This window comes from Perkinsus marinus, assembly GCF_000006405.1.
Source record: "Perkinsus marinus ATCC 50983 genomic scaffold scf_1104296939698, whole genome shotgun sequence".
Lineage (NCBI taxonomy): Eukaryota > Perkinsozoa > Perkinsida > Perkinsidae > Perkinsus > Perkinsus marinus.
The window spans coordinates 1-1,014 of NW_003213111.1; the positions used below are offsets into that span (position 1 = coordinate 1).

A 1,014-nucleotide genomic window follows, 5' to 3' on the forward strand; every position below is an offset into this window, starting at 1 on the left:
ATCTCTGGAGGACAGCATCACAGTTGCTGAGGCCGTGCATGCTCTTTACAGCAACTATCAGATTGACGGTGGTCGTCGGCTCACCGGTGGCAACGAGCTTGACGCCCCTTATGTGGATGGTGATATGATAGATGCCCCGTTCGTTTCCGAAAAGACCCGTCAGTTCTTCTGGGACGATCGTGATATGGACTGGATGAGCAAACGTAAACTGAGGTCTTCTGAAGGGTTCAAGGGAATCAGCTACTTCACGATCGAGAAGGGCTCGGCTGCTGACAAGTATTTCCATGCTCACCGCACTCTTGCCGAGATCGTCAAGTTCGAGTACCCCAACGGTTGTGTCGCTGCTGGTGGGAAGCAGGAACAGAAATACTGCATTTTCGTCTCTCTAGACGCCTCTCTCGATCCTTCTGTAACTCTCAAGGCCGGTATGAGCTTCATCGATATTCATGATGCCAGTAAAGTCGCTCATCTGTCCATTGGAGTGACCTTGAAAAAGAACGAGGATAGTATGCTGAGCCTTACCATCGATGCTGGCGGATGCGCGGTCGTGTTCCAGTATGGTCAAACCGATGGAACCCATCTGAAAATATCTGTATGCATGACCAGCAAGGACCCGGCTAAGAAGAGACCAGATGGTGCGATCGAGGGCGAGGTTGCAATCACCGTCAACTTCATGGTCCACTTGCCGTACGTTGGTGACCTCATCGACTGGGATGTTAACGCCAAGGTTAACTGCACTGCCGCCCTCAAGAACGACATTACAGCATACGGCGTTATCGGCACTTCTGCAAGTGCTAAGGTCGCGTACGCCGCTGTGAGCCTCGACATTACGGCCAACACTCTTGATCATGCGTACAACAAATGGCACTTCGTGTCTGGTGTTGATTTCCACGCTTGGGCGGGTGTGTGGAAACTCAAAAAGCATTGGGACTATCACTGGGCGCTGTACGAGGCCGGCCCTGTAACTATATAAAGTAGAACCCGGTGTCAAGATATTGAGAACTAATGTTAAGA

At 51.1% G+C, this 1,014-nt stretch overlaps 1 protein-coding gene across 1 annotated transcript; it reads left to right on the plus strand.

The window, feature by feature from the left end:
- Positions 1 to 61: 61 nt before the first annotated feature.
- Pmar_PMAR001748 (hypothetical protein) lies at positions 62 to 973 on the plus strand (the record flags this gene model as incomplete). Its single annotated transcript, XM_002782470.1, has 1 exon — positions 62 to 973. A coding segment is annotated over one exon (912 nt), but the record flags the coding sequence as incomplete, so codon positions are not given.
- Positions 974 to 1,014: the final 41 nt, after the last annotated feature.